Source organism: Stegodyphus dumicola, chromosome 4 (genome assembly GCF_044657685.1).
Source record: "Stegodyphus dumicola isolate Sdum_Otavi_A_Nest chromosome 4, ASM4465768v1".
NCBI lineage: Eukaryota > Metazoa > Arthropoda > Arachnida > Araneae > Eresidae > Stegodyphus > Stegodyphus dumicola.
The window spans coordinates 187,454,431-187,476,571 of record NC_140771.1 but is presented as its reverse complement, the minus strand read 5'-3'; the positions used below and the strand labels follow the sequence as shown (position 1 = coordinate 187,476,571).

Below are 22,141 nucleotides of genomic sequence, written 5' to 3'. Positions count from 1 at the left end.
ATCAACTGTATTGCAAAAGATACACAAAGTAGAGACTACTACCAATGCGCATACACAGATGGCTCCAAAATGGAAGAAGGAGTCAGATGTGTGTGCATTATAACATAATTCTCCGATCATTGAAGATATTTCCATCTTGAATCTCGATATACATTCTACTATTTCATGGGTTAAATCCCATGAGGGGATTTCTGGAAATGAAGAAGTAGATGAAGCGGCAAAATCTGCTATCACTAACACTGATGCAGAAATAAAAAAATCCCTCTTAGCCCAAACCTCAGCTAAAACACCAACTTATATGCCTACGGGAACAAGTATGGGTAGAAGAATGGAAAAATAGCGATAAAGTGAGAAGACTCTTCCAACTCAAACTTCATATCAATACGGACAGACTTAGTACAAACCATCTAATCAGTTGGCTTATAACAGGACATGGTCCCTTCCCCAGGTATTTTTACAAACAAAACATAGCTCCTTCTGAGCAATGTATATGTGAGGAAAGGGGCGACTACAACCATTACATATTCAAATGTCCATTAACGAAAAATTATCACTTGAAACTTCCTGAGACTAACATATATCAGTGCTTGCAAATAGCATTAAAAATTAAACAACCAAGAAGGAAAATAGAACTCTCAGTTATATTCCTTGCTAGTAGGACTAAATTTAGATCTAAAATTAGTGATGACACATTAGAAAAACTTATATTAGCAAAAGCAGGCCTATGTGGCAATTGCTATGAACAAAATTATGAAGTTTCTTTCTTAAAGAAAGCAAAATCTGCCGCTGTTTATAAAATTTGTACGGAAACTGTTTAAAGTTTTTTTCCCCCTTAAACGATGCATGTAATAAAAATGTTTTTTATGTGTAAGGTATTTTTGTATTGCTTGCATTTAAGAATCAGTTACTATTTAAAGTTAATTCATTATTAAAAACTATATTTTCATCTTTTAAAAAGTCTTTTTAACATTGTGAAAAATCTCCCGATTTCTTTAAAAAATGTCCTGATTTTCGAGTGTCATAGGTTGGCAAGTATGTATATATATATATATATATGTTCATAAATTTATTGTTATATGTATGTTATTATGTATCAATATGTTATATATTTACCTTTATGTTATATATTTGCCTTTATGTTCTGTATTTACTATTATGTTCTATATTTACCATTATGTATTCGAATATGAAAGGCACCATATGTCACAACTATATTGTATTCATATGTAAAAAAATGTAAATATGTCAAAATTCTTCAAAAAATTATGTTCAAATAAAGAGATAGTGCAGTTGGATAATTCCCACATTACCAATGGTTAAACAATGGATGACCTCTGCACTATAACCTGAACCTGCAAAAAATTGATCTCCAATCTCTTCATTGAAATAAAATCTAATCAAAAATCTTCCAATCGTGTTTCAAGAATTCTCTTACACTACAAACTTGCCTTGCTTCGGTCCATCATAAGGGATACATTACAACAGTTATCCAAAATCGAACATAAGCTATTATATAAGCTTCATTTGGAACTCGCTAATTCATATCCAAAATTCACTGACATTGAACAAGAGTCTTGGTCTAGAACTGAGAATGTGGTTAACCATCATAAAAACACCCTTGCATTTAAATTTGAAAAACTTCTTTTACAGTCTTCCAATTTAAGTACTTCAAAAAATCTTCCCATTGTAAATATTAAGCCAATAGTTAATATTTCTAGTGTTACCTTCGGACCTCTCAAAAATAAAAACTGCAATCAAGTCTTCACAAATCCTTTCAACCAACTTAAAACAGTCGCTTATCCTATCTGTTGTGAATTGTGCCAGATTATATACTCTTACCAAAATTCATAAATGGTATTCCTTTCCACCCTATAGTATCAAATTTACGCACTGACTCGTATGCGTTAGCTAAATATTTAGTTTCTAGATTTTCAATTCTTCAAACTTCTTTCAAAGTTTAACATTTACACCATAAAGAATTCAGTAGAGTTTGTAAAAAAAGTTAAAAGCATTTCTCCTAGAAATTCACTCATGGTTTCTTTTGATGTAAAATCATTATTCACCAATGTTCCAGTGTAGAGTGCATTAAGATGTCTAGAAACCAGACTTCGTGGATTTCATTTCTCTTATAGCAAAACTGATGAGCTAATTTCCCTCTCTCAACTCTGTTTAAAACAAATGCATTTTGTTTTCCAAAATAAGTATCAGAAGCAAACTGAGGGATTAGCCACGGAAAGCCCTCTCAGTCCCATCATGGCTATATCTACATGCATTATTATGAATCAAAATTATTTGAAACTTTAAACTTCTCGGTATGGTTCTGCTAAGTAGACGATACTTTTACCCTATTTCACAGTAATAAAGATGATTTAAATAATGTTTTTTCAACAATGAATTCCATTGATCCTTCTATTCAGTTCACTTTTAGACTTGAGACATGCAATTCTCTTCTCTTCTTCGGCATTTTGTTCACACGTAACACATCCAACTTCAGTACTATGGTTTCCTGTAAACCTTCATGGGTTTGCCTTCCACCGCACTTCAAATCATATCATCCAACTAAACAAAAGTTAGCTTAATTTTTCCCCTATGTTTTCCGCGCATTTCATGTTTGCTCCTCCAAATTGGCTCTTGATCAAGAACTAAATTATTTAAAAGCAGTAGCTATTGACAGGGGCTTTTCATCCAACATTATTAATCAAGCAGTTAAAAAATTCTTATCTCAACACACCAAAAAGCACACACTTGTTTTAGGAGATTATTAGAATTCTGTTCTCATTCCTTTCTTTCCATCAATTAGTTATAAAATTGGACGTGTTTTGAAAAAATTGAACTTTTGCGTCGTTTATTCTCCTATCAGTAAAATTCCGAGGACTCAAGGACTCCATTCTGAATATGAATTCCTGGGGCATTTATGGATTTCTTGTCAGTGTGATTTAATTTATATTGGCCAAATTAAGAAAGCCTTAAAATTTCACGTTAAGGAACATGTGGCATAAGTTAGAAAAAAGGAAACACAGAAGTCCTCTGTTGCATTGTTGGTCTGAAAATCACACTTTCAATTTTTCTGCAGCCAAAATTATTCAAAGAACATCTTTCATTGGTGAATTAGATTTTCTAGAGGCTAAAAGAAAAGAAAAAAAAAATCTTTTTGTTCTAGTTAACGACCTTAATTCCAATCCATCTTTGCCTTCAGCCTTTAAGGAAATTATGTTTTAGTTCTCATTTCATCAATAGATGGTGTTAGTAGCTTAACTTTTGTCCAGCCGTTCTTATCTTATCCCGTTCATTTGCGCTTTGGCTGCTAAAGATGATGGTTCAATAAAACCATTGAAACTAGTCCTGTGAAAATTTGCAAATGTAATGTTGATTTTTTTTATTTGACTTCTAATTTAAGACAGGTATAGTGTTAGTATGTATTCTGCATAGGCTCATATGTACCACTGTTTCTTTGACATTTCGGTGTGTGTATTGCTATACATATATCTGTATATCTTTTGGTTTAAATATTTGTTATTAATATCAGTTCTTGCCTAATCACCATTATCAATATGTTTTGCCAGAATTTAAATGTAATGAAAGAGCTACAAACCTATTGGAATAGATTAACATCAAGAAATGAATCAGCACCTGAAAATAATATAGATAAAGGTAAGTTATTATATTTTTTTATGTCCCGATCTTCATTATATGAAAGCAACATACTTTAATTGACTGTCGGATTTTTAACATGAAGTAATTTAAAATCTTTTTATGAATTTTTGATCATGTTATGGGGTTGTGGTAATATTTTAGAAAGAAGTAGACATTTATTTTGTACAAGGTGTTAGAACAATTAGATTTCCACAAACTTTTGATTATTTTAAATTTATTTTCTTCTAGTACAATACTTATGCAGCAATAATTTTAATCAAATTCATTGCTATTATGAGCCATTCTTTGTTTGTGTACTTTTATTATTGCATTTTGACTTTAGTTTATATCTTAAATCATATTCATCACCATGATTTTGTGAAAGTTGATTATCATTACTTTTTTTTAACATTCTCAATTTTTAAATGTTTGGTAATATTTAAATGTTGAATTTTATTCTAAAATTTTCAGGTATGTTATTAATGATATGGTATATTGATATGGTTTTGTAACTCAGTCATTGGCATTAACGAATATCTCTCATATTATCTAGAGGCGTACTCTATTCTATTAGGCTGTTTTATTTTATAATTTTTGGGCTAATAATAATATATTTATTCAAGTGAAATAAATATATCGATTATGTTAAATCAAAAGTAATAAGAGCTATGAGTAGAGAGAAAAATCATGGTGAATGCAAAAATAAGCTATAGATTTGGTCTTCTGCATATAATAATTAATTGAGTTGTACATACAAGAGAAAGTTCTTCAAGGAAATTAAAAATGCTGCATTTGCATGGGCAGAATGTAGAGATGCCAACTGTAATTTATTTTCCATAATTATTACTGTTAATTTACCATTTGTTTCAGAATTATAGTTGCGATAAAAATTGCTATGGAAAATGCCAGTTACAAATGGGAAGGATCAAAATGTGTGATTCTGCTCATGTCATGATAGATACTACATACCAGCTATAGTGCATGTCATGATAGATACTACATACCAATTATAGTGGTTGGGCTGACAATGCAATCAATATGTCAAATTGACTCAGCTGGTGTCACTTGCATATGTTTCGAAATATATGACAGATTTTAATATGGGACTTGTTGAAGCCATAAACACATGTATATGACACCTACATGTATTTTTATGAAAAGTTGTTGTGGTAAATATATTTACCATATTGCTTTTAAAGAGGCAAAAGGTTCATCTAAAAACTAAGTCATAATGAAGAATGGCTGTGTTTCTTTCTTTGAAATTCTGAAAAATCTTGTGTTCTGTTCTGTGTGCAGTAGTGACCTTTTGGTTACAGATGGTGGTCATGACAAAAAGTCATTTAAGTCTGCAGACAGTGCAATTTAATAAACACCAGGACTAGATGAAAATAAGTTCTACTTTTACGCAGTATCAATCATTTTTCTTTAAAAAAACTATGACAATTCTTTATAAATGTGAAATTTTTATTTTCATTATTTCTGGTGGAGCATAATATTCCACTTGAATTTGCTAGCAATGCAGACTCTTTTGTTTCAATTAATGTTTCATGATTCTGTCATCTAAAAGAAATTTATGTAGAAGGATTAAAACAACTGCTGTAGTTATTCTGTGAGATAAGAAATTGTGCAAGTATGGCAAAATGTGCTGCTTATGGTAGTTCAGATTGCAATGACTGAAAGGATTTTTAGCACTGAGTGGAAGAATCAAATTCAGTTTTGTTCCAATTTATCCACTGACCCTCTAAATATCCATAGCACTATTTATTACTCACAACATGTTTATTACCAGAATAAGTTTAACCATTAAGAGCTGGCTGTAGCAAAATGTGCAATAAAGTTAACATTATCAGGTCAGTAAAAATAGCATGTGGAAATTATATCTTGATTTATTTTTAATCTTATTTTTCTTGTGCAGAATTGCAATTATATGATAGTATATGCTTTTAAGTGCCTTCCATCTGGTATAAGAAATGCTTGGGTGTTGCAATCATAATTAAATTTTATCAATAACCTTCCTGAATGATTGGCATCTCTAGTAATGTAAAAAAGTAAAAGAATTTTTTGCATGATGGATGGTGATATGTGTAATATAAATGTAGCTTTCATGTACACTGGAAAATCAAAATATTCATCTATAATTCATTTTATTCCAGAAGAAAAACCAAACCCACACTATTTTGAAGGTGTGCATATTGAGTGAAAATTATGTAAATAGCCCTTAACAGTTTGCATTAAGTTGCACCTCTTGCAAATCAAACAAGGCTGACGTTAGATATTAGGGAGTTTAGTATGTGGTGATGAACACAATATCATCTAAAGCGTCTTTCTTTTTTCAAGTATTATGGTATTAGAATATTACTGTTTTATTGAAAACTCTCTTTCTTCGTTTATTCAATAATAATCCACAAAATGAAATCATTCTAGATTTAGAAAAATGATCCACCAGCAAAATAAAAACTATTAAAATTCCAAATAAACAGCATTTCTAATAAATAAACAGCATTCTTTTATAATCATGACTGCATTTGTTACTGTGATTTATTTCTTGCTGACATTCTTCTTGCCTTTCTTTCTTTTGTAACACTTGTTTTTCTGCATTTTAAAATTTCTTAAACAATTCTTCCACAAATTTTCTTTGAACTTTCTCCATTTTTTATGCATATTAATTTAAAAGTCAATCTAAATAGTTATATCAGTGCTGTATTTTTATCCAAGAAACATTGCCACAAAGAAGCAGCAAAACAGTTTTCCTTTTGCTAATATAAGGCCCTGATTTAAAATGTTTTTTCAACAAGTTTGAAGAGATTTTCTTTTTGACTGTTGTTTTTATTTCCAATCTTGACTTTTCTACTTAAACTGGTCTGCCCACAGATAAGCTATGGAGATTTATTACATCAGTCTGCTAACCCAAAACCACATTGGAGGGAGTGAATAATGAATATCGACATCAAAGCTACTATTAGAGAAAATAGAGAGCTGTAGGCATTCACTTATATTTCGGACAAACTTATGTATCAATTCAGTAACATCACTGTATTCCTCCTGATCTAAACAAAGTCATGATGGTCAAGAGGGAAAAGAATATGTTAGCAAAAGCCTTGGATGTTTCATGGGTGACAGTACAAGTTTGTCCATCTCCATTCTAGCTTTGATAGATCATACCCCAAGTGACAACTCTTCCTATACCTTCATTTCTTGAAAAGAGTTTCAGTTTGAAAATATTTAAAGTGTAGCCTAGTAAAATGAGTAATAAATTCTTATTCTGTTGTATTCAATTTTTTCCTTCATAATATCTTCATAATTGAATTCTACATTATAGTGAATAAATATTAGAGTATGTAATATGTGATATGTAATTTTTTAAATCCTACCGTATAAGCTCGTGTAATGTCCACACAGCAACTTTACAGATAAAATTTGTATAAAAAAAGTGACCCGCATAATGTCCACACCCCAAAGACTAAAGAACTTCTTACTTTAAAATATATATATTATTTTTTAGCATCGCCTTTTCCCCTTCAGTCAATAACATTAGTCAATAAACATCTTTAAAGAAAGAATATGCATTTTTTTTTGCCTTCTTGTATGTTTTTATGCTACTGTTTGCTGCAGAAAGATTTTCCATTCACTCAAGTAGACATAACAAGAAAAATTTTCATACAGTGTGTCAGAACAGATTTTTTTTTTAGTAATGTGTGCAAGATATTAAAAGAACTAACATTTATTTAATTTGTGCAAAAGTAAATATTAAAATTGCAAGTGTTGGTTAATTTGTGCCTCTATATTGTGCTCCTGTGCAAACTAATATGTGCTGAATGTTGGTAACATAAATGGGGTAATTTATATTATTATGTATGTGGATGGGAGAAAGGGAGTTTGTAAATTTAAGGTTGCCATTAGACAAGTTTAAATTTGATACTTTTATTACTTATGCCATTTTCTTTCACTTAAAACTTAACTTAGTTTGAAAGGAAATTTACATCCAAAATTACTCATGAGAAAAAGTGTGACATTTGAACAACCTGTGTAATGTCCGCACCTGCATTTTAGTGATGTAATTTTAGTAAAAAATGCGCGTACATTACTTAAGCATATATGCTATTCTTTTATTCAAAATGGCACCTAAAATCTTCAAAAATAGTTTTCTTTTTTGTATTTCAAGCCTAATTTGTTAAATATAGCCAAATAATTTTTAATATGAATGAAATTATTTGAATTTGACATTATCTAAATTAATAAATTTTAAAAGGCAAGTTTCATTAATGTATATTTTTATTGTATTTTTACTTGTATGTGGCAACTAAACTGTATTTTGTTAACCCTCTTATAGATTTCCCTGCTCCAACACTTTCAGCTCAGCTATTGAAAGTTCTTGAAGTAATAAAAGTTTTTAAGCAACTGTCACTTAATGTTTGTCAAGATTTTAATTTAAATTTGCCTGCTTTGTTCAGTAATCTAAAGGGATGTTCGAATTTATTAACAAGGGAAGAACTATGCAAAATCAATATTGAAATCATAGACATCGTTGCAAAACAAGGAAATGAAACTCTTGTATTATGGAATAAGGTATGATACTGAATTATTTAAATTTCCTGCTAAACATATCAAAAAGAAGTATTTTTATGTTTTTGTAGCTATTAAATTTTTTGATGCTATTAAAATTGTAAAGTAATGTAGCTTCTGTTAATTTATTTCATAATTTATTTTTACAGAAAATGGCTGAATCACCTCTGATGATTGTTTTTGATGTGTACTTATCACCTCAGGGCTCTCAAACAATTGCTGGCATATCAGAAGTTGTATATAAAGTAATACATATTGGTTTTAATACTTTGGTATTTTTATTAACAGTAGATTGTTGTGGTAATTACTTTTAAGTCATAATTAACATATGTTATTGGAATATGATTCATAGGAAGTAAAAAGGAAGTATTGTAATCGCGAAAAGTTTCAGGCAGCATATTTCAACGAAAATATCCCATTTTGACCTCTTTCAAATGCAATTTAACGATGTATTTCCGTGATATCTGTATGTAAGGACAGAATAAAACACTCTTTTCCTCCAAAAGAATTATGAAACTGCTTTAAAATTAATTCTGAAGAGAATTTTTCGTGGCGTCTGTACGAATGTACGTGCGTATAAACGTACATATCTCGCATAACTCAAAAACGAGTAGCTTCAGAACATTGAAATTTTGTATATAGGACTGCTATAACATGTAGATGTGCACCTCGTATTTTGGTTGCAATCGGCCGCACCTAACGTATATAAATATATTTATATATATATCCACTATGTTACCCGGCTCAGTGATCTCAGTTGCTTTACTCTTATATGTTTGTAAATTGTACATTTTTTGCTTTAAAAATGATTGAATTATGTTGTTCTTATCTTCCGGTTAAGGTTTTTATGCCTTTAGTAAATCTGTATGCAATATTTTTAGAATTATCAACAATTTTAAAATTGTTTAAGTGCCGCTAAGCCTAATAACGTTTTTGATGGCGGCCATTGCTCTTGTTTACATTGCTTTTGTTTTTTTTAAACAGCAGGATAGCGAATTTGTTGCCAATCTAGAGAAACTTAGCTTCGCAACAACAAAGATAACGCCTTCATTTATTATTTAAATCATGCTTAATCCTTTCTGGAATTTTTTCAAGGAAATAAGCGTTTAAGATTTACTTCGTAATTTTTAATACAGATATCTTGAGTTTTTATGTAGTTTTGCCTTGTCGCAAAGTGAAAACTGAATTAATTGAATGAGAAATACTCACTCGTCTGTGAAAAACTGTGTCTTTTTTTGTTTTGTTTGCTTAATTTCTTTTATACATCGTTCTAGCTTTATTATAGTATTTGAATAGAACATGTGGCAACGATTAGATAATTCTTTAAATGATATAAATTTTGTGCATTCTGAGTTATAATATGAATAAAATATAATACTGTTAAGTAAACCTAGCGCCAGAGTGTCGCTATGGTAAACAAAGTGAAATTTGAAGAATGCATTTATTCTATTGTGTTTTATGCGCTGACGGCGAAGTAGGTTTTATTCAATCTAATAAGTTTAAATGAATTGCAAGAAAAAATGCGTATAATTTAATATTCTGTACAAGGAAGTCATGTGGTGTACACATCAGATTTTTTTATATATGCATGTACATGAATTTACATTTGTATATGTATAAAGCGAACTTCTAATTTATTTTGCAATAGTCCCTTAACACTACATTTAAGTTTGGCTCTTTTCCCTTTCTGTCCTAAAAATAGTAACTGCTTATCATTAATCTATGTGTCGTTTCCAAATTAATCCATGTTGTACAGTGTTAATGCAGGTGTGCTAATGCTAATGCAGGTACTTACATAAATGCTTTAGTTAATCATAAAACATCAAAATCATTTTTAGAACCATAACCTTTCTATTTCTTTCCCAGGATTTCTTTTGAATATATCGCACTTTCTTTCTTTGTTTCATATCTAGCTAGCATATCTCTCTATTTCATCTTATAATGTAGAATAGGCAAACATGTGATAAAAATGGGTGCACATATTAAGCTTTGTATCATATATATTTCATAATTAAGACATTATGTATCAAGAATTGTTTTGTCCGAAAATAAAATTTGGTAACTCAGCATGATGGCTACATTTGATTGCAATTACCTAGTCATGCATCTAAGTTCTATTATCATCTACAACAATTTGGCTCTGAATGAAGAATGAAATATCTGTGACTTATCATCTAAATTATTAAATTTATGAGACACGTGGGATTGATTTTATCTTTTAAGTGCATAAGTACTCTAATGGAGGGTTCAACATACTAGTTCAATTCAGAAAATTTATTCAACCAACTGTTTCAATCATTGACCACCTAATGGAAATATCAAGAACCATTTTATATGATCTTACATAACCCTGCTGATGTAGATGCTTAGATAAACACTTTAGCCAATCACGAAACATTAAAGCTGAAACTATTTTAAGAATCAAAACACTTTACTTCTGTCCCAGGCTTTCTTTGTAATGCATGGCATATGCCTGCTTTGCTTCCTGTCTAGTTAACATGTCAATGATCACCTCTCTATTTTAGTCATCTGTGTTTATTATAATGCAAAATAATTTAAATTAATACAGTTAAAATCAATCCTAAATTCAATTCAGGGGAAAAAATGCAATAATAATAATAATAATAATAATAATAATAATAATAATAATAAAAAAAAATAAAAAAAAAAAAAACAGAATCATAGTGGTAAATTGCATGAAAAGTGTAAAAAAAAATTTAAAAACCAAAAAGGAAGAAAGTAATTTATGTCTTTCCCTGCATTGTCGTCAGAATATTGGTGCAACAAAAGAAGTAAATACATTAGCCTGTTTCTGAGCTAACATTGATGCAAATTAAATATTAGAATTTAATACTTAAAGTAATCTCAGAAAATTAATTAAAGTAGTTTGTGCCTTTATCAGTCAAAGTTTTACAGAGTGGAGTAAGTAGCACAAAAAATTTGCAAAATTTCAGCATTGGAATCATTAATAAGCTTAAAAAAGTATAAAAATATTAAAAAAATGCTTTTTGTAGACTGAGTCTTTAAAAAAGGGGGAGACAGTTTACACAAGTAATCCAACACATGAGAAAAAAATAATAACATGAAAATTTGATACCAAAAAATATAGAAAAAATTTAAAGGTAGAAAGAATAGTTAGTTCTTAAATCTGTTAACATTAGATCAACAGTTGTTTTGAAATGAAAAAAAATAATTCAATGTGCCCTGTAAGATAAGACCGGTGGTATGTCCAACATATTCTGGGTAATGAATTAGATGAATAACAAATTTTAAACTGATTAATAATGTAAAAATAAAAAGAAAAATCTTCTAATATAGCATTGTAAAAATGAACATTGTAACACTGTAAAAATGAATAGTTTGTAATAGGAAAAAACATCGAATTACCTGAATTGTAAATCCTAAATGTAATGACAAAATGTAGGGGGGGGGACTTGAGTGATGTTTCAGCAAACAAAAAAGTATTTAGTATTAAAATGAATTAAATTTTTAATTTTGATGGTAAAATGTAGTGCTTGTAAAAATTAGCTAAAATGCTTAATCGGAATGAGTTCTTTGAATCTCTGCATTGGTTCCTAATCCCTTCTATTCATGGAAATGTTTGGCCTGACTTGAATTGCCGGTTTGGCAATGCGAGTAAAGGACCTTGCTCGAATAAAGAACGAAACACCTTCGTATTTATTTCTTAATTATTGTACATTGAACGGGAGTTGGTTTGTTCTTGAAAAGTCCACTAATTTCTGATCAATGACAATGATTACAAGCATTTAATTTAATTCTTGCTTTTAATTTATTCCTTTTACAATTCAAATAATTCTACTATAATTAATCTTAGGAGATAATATAATCAATATTATTTAGTAAATAAATTATATATATATGCATGTACATAATTATTAGAGAATTATTGCAAAGCTTCTATTGGATTATATAAAATTTGCTTACAATATGTTTCAAAGTCATTAAATGTAAGTTTAAAGTTACAATTTTTTCAAAATTATTAATTTATATTAAAAATATCTATTATATACTTGCAGGTTTTGTTCTGTACCAAAATATTTGACCATGGCATTTGGGAAATCGATATATGGTTAGATGCTATGAAGTGTGCAAAGAAAAAGCATGTGCCATTTATAATTGAATTTATAAATAATACCATGCATACATTGCTTCAGCAATCAAAGAAATTTAATGATGAAATTATTGAAACTTTTTATGGCAAAGTTGATTCTGAGCAGAAGAATCCCTCTGAGTTGCTTGAAGGTATATATGTTCACATTTTTTAGTACATTGATTAATAGTTTGATTGCATTTTAATTAAATATAAGAATTCAGAGTAAAAACTGATTATTATTTTTTTTCTAAAATAAATTTAATATAATCCTATTTCTTGTGTTTATTATTATTGAATTTGTGTTAATTTTTAATTACATAAAATAGGTTCAAATTAATTCACATTTATCTAGATTTATAATAATTTTTACTTTCGTATAGTGACCATTTAAATGGATTACACATAGAATAAGCTTTAGTTAATTTGGACTTCTTTAATTCAGGCCCATCCCCACAGTAGTAATAATAATTGTGACAGTAAGTGTTAATACTAAAATTGTTTTAACTGGCTAGCTTAATTAGAAAGCAAAAGATTTGTTCTTCATTTGGGAAACTATCAATATATTGCATTGATAAACACCCTATTTAGCCACTTTTATTCCGTATCATTCTGAGTAAAATTCTATTTATGCAATGTGTTCATCGTTGTCATTCGTATTAAATGTGGTTAAAGGGTGAATTATGTGGACCACCACCTGGGATATTAAACTTATTGCACTGCTAAATGTGCCAAAATATACATTTAAATAAGCTGTTTAATAGGTGCTAATTATATGTAAGGGGCATCAGAGATGTCTTTTACTCAATCAAACAAAAGTATGTGTTCAGCACTGCATCCTTACAATAAGTAGTGATTAAGATCAATACATTTTAATTTGTTTTAAAAAAATTAATGTCCAATAGTAAGTTAACCTTTACATTATGTTACTGAGAAATTTGTTAGGTGGGAACACTTAATTATCATGTAAAATTTTCATTGATCAAAAAACCTAAGATATGTATATATATAGCAGATATCCAGAATATAGATCATAAAAGGTATTTCCTCGGACATTTTCAGAAAAGAGAGGAGAGGAACTAATGAATCTCTGTGTTGAGATATAATGTGGAATAAGAGCAAAATGAAGTGAAAATAATTTGGTTTCCTGGTGAGCAGACTTTAAATAATGTTATGCACAAATGGTTTCTAACTTTTTAATATGCTGTGAGATGAAATGAAGTTCAAAATACAGCTAATAGACTGGCAAAACAGCTACGTGTTGATAGATTTTAAATGCACTCATTGTAAAGGAGACATAGCATCTAAAAAAGAGCTTTTGTGGCATAAGGTCCTAGTGCAGATCCTGGCACAGTTCATAAAAGAGTTGTATGAGATTTTAAAGGAAGATGTACAGCATAATAATTCCTGCAATGTAAAATGAGATAGATCTGAACTGACAAATAATCAAAAATGTTCAGGTGTCCAAGTCAAAATAACCAAATAATAAATCAAACCAAGTCACCCTTGGAATCTAAAGGAAATTAAGCAAGGGGTTGCTTTGTTACATGCTAATGCAAACCATATGCTGAAAAGTCAGTGACCAAGATCAATTCAAAACATAGTTGACATGTGCTCTTTATATGTTATTATAGCTTTTGAATCATCAGATTTACAATACTACATAGATATGTATATATACTACCCAACATTGAAAATTCAACACCAAGAAGGAGTAGCTTGACAATGAATAAACTCGGCAAACAGAGAAAGACAGCGGTGAACAATGAGTGATCTTTATTTCAAAATGATGTGCAAAATACAGAGTGAGAACAGCGTCATCTCAGTAGGTTGTAGGACCACCTTGGACAGAAATACAAGAAGCAACACGTCTAGGTGCAGAGTCAGTGAGACTACGGATGCTGTCCTGAGCAGAGTTGCCAACTCTCCTGATTTTCGCCCACTCTCCTGTCAACCCAATTTACAATATATTTCTCCCGACTTTTTCTTATTCTTAAAATTCCTCACTATTTTTGTGCAACTTGGCTTAATACTTTGTTATATGAACAAAAAAAAAAAAAAAAAAAAAAAAAAAGTGATTTTGGACATCTGAAAGCAATTGAATTTTCTCTAAATTATATCTAAAACAAAACCTTGCAAATCAGATGAGAATTTCTGCTTTGTGAGTGAGAGCATAAGTATCCAAAAATGTTGTTCTGCAGTTCTCCAATGGGCATCGAGCTCCTATGCCCGTTATCTGGCATATATTGCCGATGAGCACAAAGAGGCTGTTACAAAGAATATGTATTGATGTTCTTTCGCTGTTATTTGGATGTTGTGTTGTGTGTGCTCTGTTGTGCTTGATTGTATTTAAATAAGCTAATCTCTGTTTTGTGCACAGGAATTTAGGAAATGTTTTGAGATTTATTATTTGTTATTAAATTTTTTCAATTGATATTTTACTATGTTTCAAAGGTATTTATTTTTTGTGTAAATTTTTATATTAAAATTTTTAGGATTTGTAGAAATTTTGCTGTATGTTGGGTTAAGACTTTGCAGTCCAAAAAATAATGTATTGATAGTTATTATGTGAAGTATGTTCATTAAATTTTTAGCACTATTTTATTAGTCATATTTTAATTAGCTACATTTGAGCCCTTTCTGTAACTGCTTCTTTATAGATATTAATCAAAGTTTTTTGTTATGTTTGTTTCTCAAATTCTGAAAAGCATAATTTTTGGGGGTTAGTTTCTTAAGTATAATTCTTAATTAATCCCGAAATATATTTTGTTATGCATACAGTGAGTGGTGTTTAGTTTCCTGTTCTGTGTATTTTTGCTGTTGCGGGAATTTTGATTTTGAGTAGATTATTATGATGTGTATGGATTTAGCAATCCCATTTTCTTTATAATGTAAATGTTTGTTTTAATAACATATACTGTGTAAAATAATTTAGTATTGTCTGTGAATGTGTGCAGGATGAGTAGTTTGCTATGTAATCTCTCTGGTATTTATTTAACTCTTTCGCATCGAGAGAGGGCAAAATCTCAATTCCCCAAACATCGAAAATGCCCGTATCTAAGAATTTCTCCTGGAATGCTTTTCCTTTCCCCATGACAAGTTAAATATTACAGCGCTAATAATAGCCTTACTTAAGTAAAGCGAGAAGTTCTTTCTTCGATGCTTTGACACTGTGTGAAGTTTCCCCTTGGGACAGGATTGCAACTTCGGGCATCAAAAGCTAAGCTCTGACAGTAAACAAAGGAAAGGAAGGAACAAAGGAAACAAGGAAGATACTTTTAGTAGCTTCAAAAGAATGATTGACATGTGATTTGCAGTAACGTGATGGGGGAAAGCACTGGGTAGGAAATTATTCAGGTGTTTCGGGCGTCCAGCCCATGTCTGAATGTTTGGGCATTTGGGGCGACTTCGATGCGAAAGAGTTAATACAAGATTGTACAAATGCTATAAAAATTTTTAAAAATTTACTTTTTAAAATTATATTAAATGTTTACTATGTATTATGTTTTATTTGAAGAAGGAAAATTTAAGTTTATATACTTCATTAGATCTCCTGAGTGATGGTCAGGGAAACAGTGTTGCAGTAAATGAAAAAATTGATGATATATTGGCAAATCAAGAGTAAATACTTTTAAATTTATTTTTTCTGTACTTTGTATGTCAAGTATTTAATTGTTCTGTGGAAAATAGAAAATAATTTCGATGTAAAAAACATGTTGCTTGTTAAAAAATATATGTCTTTCATATTTATTTTATTTTTTAGTTTTGTGTAGGGATTTTTAAGGGATAGCATCTCATGTTTTCAGAAGCTACTATTATTCTTATGAAGACAAGTGAAAAAGCTTAATAATTAAACTTAGTTTATTAAATCGTAGCTTTTGTTGAGAACCTAAAATAATCCATGTAATTTCAACAACCTGCCTACACAGAATTTCCTCAAGGTCTAAAGTAAATGCCACCTGGTAGATTTCCTTAAGTTTTAATCAGTCACTTGAATAACTTGGCTGTTTCTTAAGTGATCTTTAAAACTTTTTCTTAAACTTCATTTGCTCCCTGAGGTATAGTTGATTGTTAACTTGCTACTGTTCCAAATATCAAAAACATTGTGAGATGTTTCTTTTATACTAGATATTAACTTTAATTTGTAACATTAGTAATAATGATTACTTTTCAAATAAGTTTTAATTATATCAAAAGATTTTAAGAATGTGTTTGGTAATGGTCAAAGATATACACTCAAGAGCCAAAACATTATGATCAGCCCTACATTTTGCGATTAACGTGCCTGGATGACGTGGAAAGCACGTGATCAGGTAGAAATGGTATTTAACTGCTGCTGAAGAGTCTGAAGAACCATTCTTTCACTTACATCTGTGTGTGATGGGAAAGGCTGCGGATCTAAGTGACTTTGATAGAGGGCAGATTGTAATGGCTCGGAGGCTCGGAACAAGTATTTCCGAAACTGCACGACTCGTGGGTTGTTCGCAATCTACAGTTGTTAGTATGTATGAAAAGTGGATGAATGACGGTGAAACGATCAGTAGACGACATGGTGTTGGACGTCCACACGCTATCAAAGAAAAAGGTCGTCAGAGACTGTCTCGCTGGTGAAGCAAAACCGGAGCCAGACAGTGGCTCAGCTGACAGCCGAATACAATGAAGGGCCAAGTAGAAAAGTATCGGAGCACACTGTTCAGCGGACACTGTTGGATATGGGGCTACGCAGCAAACATCCCACTCATGTGCCTTTGCTGACCAAGCGTCATTGCCAACTGCACCTGCGCTGGGCCTGGGAACATCGCGACTGGTCCATGGATCAGTAGGAGAGAGTTGCCTGGTCAGATGAATCACGGTTTGTCATTCATCACGCCGATTGCCGTGTCAGGATACGCCGTCTTCCAGGCGAGCAGTTGCTCCCTCAATGCACAGTAGGTCATGCACATGCCGGAGGTGGCGGTATTATGCACTGGGGGACGTTCTCTTGGGCGTCTCTGGGACTCATGGTTATGGTAGAGCAGACCATGAATGCTACAGGGTATCTGAACATCATTGCGGATCAGTTGCACCCTTACATGGCCTCTGTTTTTCCAGCTGGAAATGGAATGTTCCAACAGGACAACGCCCCGTGTCACAAGGCTACAATTGTGTTGGAGTGGTTCCAGGAACATGATACTGATTTCCAGTTCTCACCGGATCTCAATCCGATAGAACATATTTGGGATGTCATGGAACGGCAGCTCAGAGGTCAAAGACCACCAATTCGCAATATGTCGGATTTGTGTATCCGTTGCTACAACATGTGGTACAATCTGTCTCCGGCCATCTATCAAGGACTTGTGGCATCCATGCCAAGGCCGGTTGAAGCTGTGCTGCGCGCTAAAGGTGACACAACTCTTTATTGACAGGTGGTCATAATGTTTTGGCTCTTGAGTGTATATACGAGAGCTATCCAGAAAGTAGATTACGTTTTGGAATAAAAAAATAAACAAAGTATAGGAAACAAATTTTATTATATACAGATGAAAGCCACACTCAAATACTACTTTTCTACATAGTCACCATACAAATTAAGGCATTTATTGTAGCGATGTACGAGCTTGGAAATTCCTTCGTCGAAAAATTCGGCCGCCTGCGCCTTCAACCACTTCGTTACCTCTTCTTGCAGCTGTGCGTCGTCATCAAAACGCTGCATAGCCAGCCACTTCTTCATTGCTGGGAATAGGTGGAAGTCGCTCGGTGCCAGGTCGGGACTGTACGGCGGATGAGGAAACAACTCCCACTTAAAAGATTCAAGAACTTTACGAGTGACATTTGCCGTGTGGGGCCGGGCGTTGTCGTGAATCAACAAGATCTTAGAGCTCAACATTCCTCTGCGCTTGTTTTGAATTGCTCTTCTGAGTTTTTGGAGAGTTTGGCAATACCTTTGAGAGTTTATTGTAGTGCCTCTTTCCAGGAAGTCCACCAAAATTACACCTTTTCTGTCCCAAAAAACAGTCGCCATCATCTTCCTTGCCGACATTGTTTGCATGCATTTCTTGGGTTTTTGGGGAGAACTTGTGTGCCCCCACTGCATTGATTGCAATTTCGTTTCACAGTTCACATGTTTCACCCATGTTTCGTCACCAGTAACGATGCGATCGAGTAAAGAGTCACCATCCTTATGGTAAGCGTCCAAAAAGTTCAACGCTGCAGCCATTCGCTGATTTTTGTGGTCCTCTGTCAAGATTTTTGGAATCCATCTTGCACAAAACTTGTGGTAACCAAGCTTTTCGCTGATGATTTCGTGCAACAAACTTCGCGAAATTTGTGGAAAACTCAAAAAAAGTTCCGTTATTGTGAAATTTCGATTTTCACGGACTTTAGCATCGACTTTTTCGAGAAGTTCGGCGGTCACTATGCTGGGTCTCCCACTTCGATCTTCGTCGTGAACATTGGTTCGGCCATTTTGAAATCTTATGACCCACTGACGCACTCCACCTTCAGTGATAATGTTGTCCCCATACACTTCACGAAGCTGCCGATAGATTTCTATCGGTTTACAGTTTTTTGCAGTCAGAAACCTTATTACTGAGCGCACCTCGCAGCTCGCGGGATTTTCAATTAACGCAGACATTTCAAACCGTCACAGTATCTGAACGGAGCACAGCACGAACCTCTCACTAGCACGGCTAGATGCAGACTGAGCTGCGCAACGCTCTGACCCCAAGATGGCCGCGCTAGCCCCGCCCCTAGCGGACACAGACGGAAACGTAATCTACTTCCTGGATGGCCCTCGTATGTAAGAAAAATAAAGAATATATTAAAGATTAAATTAGCAACATAAATTAATTTCCCTTCTCTATTCTAAAAATAGCAATATCTATTTGCACTGCATCATTTCGAGAAAACTCTATGTCATATGACTCTTACATAATTCTGGTGCTGTAAATTGAATTAAAACTCGAGCAGCCAATAGTAATTTTAGAGCAATATTAACTATCCAATCAAAATGCTTTGAGAACCAAAACTAACTCAGTTTAACTTGAGATTTCATCTTGAACGTAATGCACTTTCTTTCTACGCTTTGCCTTAGCTAGACTGCAGTCTGTCTGCTTCTTCTTTTTGCTACAAAGTTATCAAAAATGTAAATTTTTTGGAACAGTCACATTCAGTGTGCTGACTTGTGTGTCATGTCAATGTAACATGTTGCGGAAAATAAAACTGAAGATTTAATCTGCCTTCGCCTCTATTTTCCTGGTCATTGCTTCTGAGTTTGAATCTATTACAATTCTGCTCTTCAGTTACTTCTGACTTCGTTTTTATTACATATATATATATAAATTTGGCACTGGCATGAACTGCAGAAACTTTAGAATTTTAAAAAAATTTGGTTTTATAAATATTCCAATTATATTATATATTAGCTGTGAGATCATCTTAAGTCAAATGTGTAAGAGTGAATGTTTTTACTCTTCTAGTAAAAGAATTATGAAAGTAGTAATCAGATAAAAGTGTTTTTCTTTGTAATGTGTTAATATTTTTATATCTTTTGCACCAAGCAGAATTTTCTTCTTTGGAGTATTCTTAATATCTGTTAGATGTTTAAATGTTTTTTTAATGAATTACAAATTTATAAATTTGACGATTTTGTAATCTCAAGTCATCCTACAAATAATGTATTGTTTCATTTTATATTATATGGCAGTTTGGGATATGTAACAAAAAGCAAATATTAGATTTGAAATTTTTTAAAATTATTCTTGTTGTGCTGACATTTTCTTCAGTAATGTGTAACTTATTAGCCCAAAAGGACCATCAGTCATGAAACACGATTTTAAGTTGATTCATTTTACATGTTGTCGATCATAAATACATTGTTTCAGTTTTCATTCGAATCTGTTGTCATTCAGAAAATGTAAGATATTTATGTTTTAAATTGAATTTGTCTTATAAATTAGCAAACTATATAAGAACCATACCACAGATGCAGCTGTGAAGAATATTATTTTTTTCCTTTTTAATCTGATTGAATTAAATACAAATGCATTTAATTCATGACATGCCTAATTAAAAATTTTAAATTAAATATTTTTATAGAATTATATTGTATATTTTTTCACTTTTCAAATATACAGATGCTATATATTTTTCCCATGTTAGCCTAAAAAAATATTCATCTAGTTTTTTAAAGGATGTTTTGCATCATTCCACCTGGGCCATTTCTGTTGCTAATCTGTACTGATAAATCATATTAAACATTAAAAGAGCCCTTTTGGGAAACCATTAAAATCTAAACCTTTTCAGATTTTTCCCCCTTTTTTAGCACATTTTATAATTGTATAATTTTTTTTTTTCCTTTTTTTTTAAAACTGTAAATAATTAAGAATTTTATAAATATTTGTCAAGCATCTTTCCAGGTGTTTTGAAATTTTAATACTTATTTGCTTGAATGTATATTTCTGTTTAAAAGTTTTTATTTGCAAATCTTTTGTTTGAAATATGCACTATGTATTTGGCAAAGTTTATCATTTTGTTTATCATGGATTAAAATACATTAGATCTTAATTTATTTAAACAATTGAAATTATTACAAATGTTATAAATGCCACTGATTATTGCAGTGCACTCTATTTGTTTATTCAATAATGAAGGAACTTTCTTTTCAGGCAGTATTTTAGCTGCTTAGTCCCTGCTGTTCTTGCTGCATTTCCATCTTTGGAAGACCACAAGAAAAAAGGTTTTTTAAAGTTTCTGTATTAATTTTGATATCCTTTGCATCTCTGATTTAATTGTTTGGATATATGTGTTGCTTAAGTTGAATATGTCAAAATACTAGTACTTAAATATATCAAAATATATAGAGCTTTCTGCCAAAAGGAAGTTATGCCATTATGATATGGTGGATTTTTTAGGGAAACTGACCTTGTATTCAAGCTATATATGGGAAAACCATGAAAAAAACCATACAGCCATCTTGTTCACTGGAATTTGAAGTTTTACTCCTCAGCTGCTCGTGTTCATATGCATCACATCAAGAATTTGAAAATGGTTAGACATGGCGAGATATACAGACAGATTTAAAACCTACCAGGACAAGATTAAAAAAATATGCCACAGCAGACTATTGGGATCATTATTTAGCAATGATTGTTTGAAAATATGGAAATAGCTATTAGGAAACCCATGATTATTTGTATGCCACTAGCTCACGCTGCATAATGCATAATGCTGCATAATGAGCCTAGTTCTGTTTACTAATGCAGGGTTCGTACAGTCCTTAAGAGTCCTTAGATTTTTTGGATTTGATTTTTGGTTCTTAAAAGTCCTTAATTTTGGCCAAAATCAGCAGAAAGTCCTTAATTTTAATCATCTGATTTTTGAAATTGTCTGTTTTTACGACTGTCATTTTGAGTGTGAATTAGCATTTTGAGAAATATTTTTATGATTCACTGCCATATATATGGTTATCTTTTGAATGGGTTAATGGGTTATAATTTGTTTCTATTTCTAATGTAAATGATGGGATACTCAAATTACTATGCAAGAAGTGAAACATTTCAAAATTCATTTTTTTCTGGTAAAGAGCTCTTAAACAACTTTTCGCTTTTGGAGGATCTGAATTCTTTTATTAAACAGTTCTCAATTTGGCAACTTTTCAACATTTTGGCGATTTTAAGATTAGTTTCTATAGAAACCTTTTAATTCCGAGATTTGAGTATTTTTCAATGATTTTTTTTAAAACATTGTAACATTAATAAACTTCATTAAAATAATGGTAATATATTGAAATTACATTTAAAAAATAACATTAAAATAAAACATTTTTATTCTTCGCTGTCATATTATAAAGTTTCA

The 22,141-nt window shown here is 31.5% G+C and overlaps 1 protein-coding gene across 1 annotated transcript in view; it reads left to right on the top strand.

Moving 5' to 3' along the window:
• LOC118198847 (nucleolar pre-ribosomal-associated protein 1) overlaps nucleotides 1–22,141 on the top strand; it is a 172,668-nt gene that overhangs the window by 70,435 nt on the left and 80,092 nt on the right. The window contains exons 11-16 of the mRNA XM_085815882.1: nucleotides 3,564–3,651; nucleotides 7,964–8,199; nucleotides 8,346–8,441; nucleotides 12,234–12,459; nucleotides 15,856–15,928; nucleotides 20,953–21,023. Coding sequence (XP_085672008.1) covers nucleotides 3,564–3,651; nucleotides 7,964–8,199; nucleotides 8,346–8,441; nucleotides 12,234–12,459; nucleotides 15,856–15,928; nucleotides 20,953–21,023 — 790 coding nt within the window. The remainder of the gene's footprint in view (nucleotides 1–3,563; nucleotides 3,652–7,963; nucleotides 8,200–8,345; nucleotides 8,442–12,233; nucleotides 12,460–15,855; nucleotides 15,929–20,952; nucleotides 21,024–22,141) is intronic.